This window comes from Mandrillus leucophaeus, unplaced genomic scaffold (assembly GCF_000951045.1).
Source record: "Mandrillus leucophaeus isolate KB7577 unplaced genomic scaffold, Mleu.le_1.0 Scaffold123, whole genome shotgun sequence".
In the NCBI taxonomy this organism is placed as follows: Eukaryota; Metazoa; Chordata; class Mammalia; order Primates; family Cercopithecidae; genus Mandrillus; species Mandrillus leucophaeus.
The window spans coordinates 5,710,439-5,712,807 of record NW_012100654.1 but is presented as its reverse complement, the minus strand read 5'-3'; the positions used below and the strand labels follow the sequence as shown (position 1 = coordinate 5,712,807).

The 2,369-nt window shown below is 35.1% G+C and overlaps 1 protein-coding gene across 1 annotated transcript in view; it reads right to left on the bottom strand.

Annotated features, from left to right (window-relative positions):
- The window catches only part of POLQ (polymerase (DNA directed), theta), a 124,853-nt gene that overhangs the window by 56,888 nt on the left and 65,596 nt on the right, over positions 1-2,369 (bottom strand). Inside the window, 2 exon segments of the mRNA XM_011971618.1 lie at positions 8-204; positions 1,516-1,659. Of these exon segments, the coding sequence (XP_011827008.1) occupies positions 8-204; positions 1,516-1,659 (341 nt within the window).

Below are 2,369 nucleotides of genomic sequence, written 5' to 3'. Positions count from 1 at the left end.
ATAGAACCTTAGGATCTTCATAACTTTGCTCCAAGGAGATGCCACAAGAAAGAAGAAGAATTTTATAGCTCTGGATGAAGTCATAGATGACAACAGAACGTTCTTTATCAGATTCCTTTCGCAAGCAAGATTGAAGGTGCCATATCCTGTCTTTCAAAGTCAGGCTTGGATCTAGAGAAGGTGGAACCAAACTGGCACTAATTTCTTTAAAAAAAAAAAAAAAAGGAAAAAACAGTTTTAAGGCAAAAACTACATGTTTTCATTTGAAGCAGCAATCTTTAGTAGAAAGACTGAAAAAGACTAGAAGCCTAAGGGTCTGGTTCCATGTGACGAGTAATTCAGCATCTTATCAAGGTCATATCAGCTATGTAGACGAAGTGCATCATAATCTAAAAATTATGGTTTGGGCTAGAAGATTTTTAATGCTCTACTTAATTAGGTGGGAGAAAATATTAAGCATTAATACTTCTAAAAACAAAATTTCCCAGAATGAGGAGTTAAAGACAGGAAAAGTATTTGGAAATAAATTTTAAAGAGAGATTTAGTATGAACAGATACTATTCTATCCAAATAAAGAAAAAGCTTAAGTAACTACTCACCCCAACATATTTTCCTGCAAAACAACTGAAAATATTTCATGCTTACTAAGGAACAGACACTATACAGCATCCTTTAAAATGTTTCCTTATTAATTTTGCTCCTGTCCAAAACCAACCTATCAGCTGGGGTATCCAACAACCACAGTCAGATCACAGGGTATTTCCAGATTACATCCTTTCCATTCCAAAGACTTCTCCAAAGTTTATATGATTCGACAACTATAGACCTCTAGCTCAACGATCCCTCTAGATGAGTTTCAGACCCATTCAATGGGAGGTCAGAAGACTGAAAATAAACTGCCATACTTTAGTCTTCAAAAGCAAACCTTGAAAATGGCAAGAGAGTTCCTGAGGCTTCACTGCCCACTCAGAGGAAAAACCCATAGCATTAATAGCCTCATGTGACAGGCAGGGAGAAGTAAGGAAGTGCTTCTTAAAACATTAATTCCAGTTAATATATGCAATAACGTATATGCCAGCTGCTCTCCAAAAAATTACAAGTTTTGCCGGGCACAGTGGCTCACGCCAGCACTTTGGGAGGCCGAGGCGGGTGGATCACCTGAGGTAAGGAGTTCAAGACCAGCCTGACCAACATGGGAAAACCCTGTCTCTACTAAAAAAAAATACAAAATTAGCCGGCGTGGTGGCACATGCTTGTAATAGCAGCTACTTGGGAGGCTAAGGCAGAATCGCTTGAACCCAGGAGGTGAAGGTTGTATTGAGCCAAGATCAGGCCATTGCAAGCCAGCCTGGGCAACAAGAATGACACTCTGTCTCAAAAAAAAAAAAAAGAAATTTAAACTCTAAAAATAAATCCTAGGTAAATATCAGGAAATTATTCTCAAAATATAAGATCACTACCCTAATGGATGTTACACTAATTATATAGTGACTTACTCAAATACTCATTACTTACCAGAATGCTTTTGTTCCTTCTGCAATGAAAAATAATAGGCATCCCTTCCACCCCAGCATACTGCCAGTCCAACCACCAAGATGTCATCACAACCTTTAATAGGAAATCCATCATCTCTAATAGGAATTTCCTGAGGTGAGCTAGCTAAGTAAAACAAAAGTGAAATAGGTAAAAATCTCTAAAAATAAAGACATTATATAAATTGTTAAAACAATTATAATAAAAAATCTATCTTTGATAGGCAAAATTTCCTTAAAAAAATAGGTATTTGGACAGTCATTTTAAGTATAAGTAAGATCTTTCCAGGCTTCTCATCAATTAAGATAACCGTCACTATGAAAAAGCAACCAAAGATTTGTTAAATCTATAGTGATTAAGTTCAAAAAAGAGAGGCTGCATTTCAAATTTTATAACTCAAACAAAAATACAGATCATTTGCATACTACAAATATTTTACAGCAAATTCAGCAATTCTTGGCTAAGAAACTCCAGAAAAATAAAGACTATTATTCCCTAGTGAAGTATAATTTTGTATCTAGAGTCAACATTTTTTCCTAAAATAATGTATCTCGAATTTTATAAAGGTCACGAATCAATCTGTCTTATTGATAATTATATCCCTAGTATCAGGAAAATAACTGGCACATAAGAACTTAGTACATATTTATTAAATTTAGGTGAACTTTTTTATCCCTCTAGCCTCTATTACATAGCCTGATACAGAAAATGTGCCCAATTTTGTTTGTTGCATCAAAAATGGAAAGTGCTATTCAACACTAAAAGTACATAAAAGTTGTGGTTAACACATCTGCTCCATGAATTGAAAATCAGACAAATACCCAAACCTTTATGAA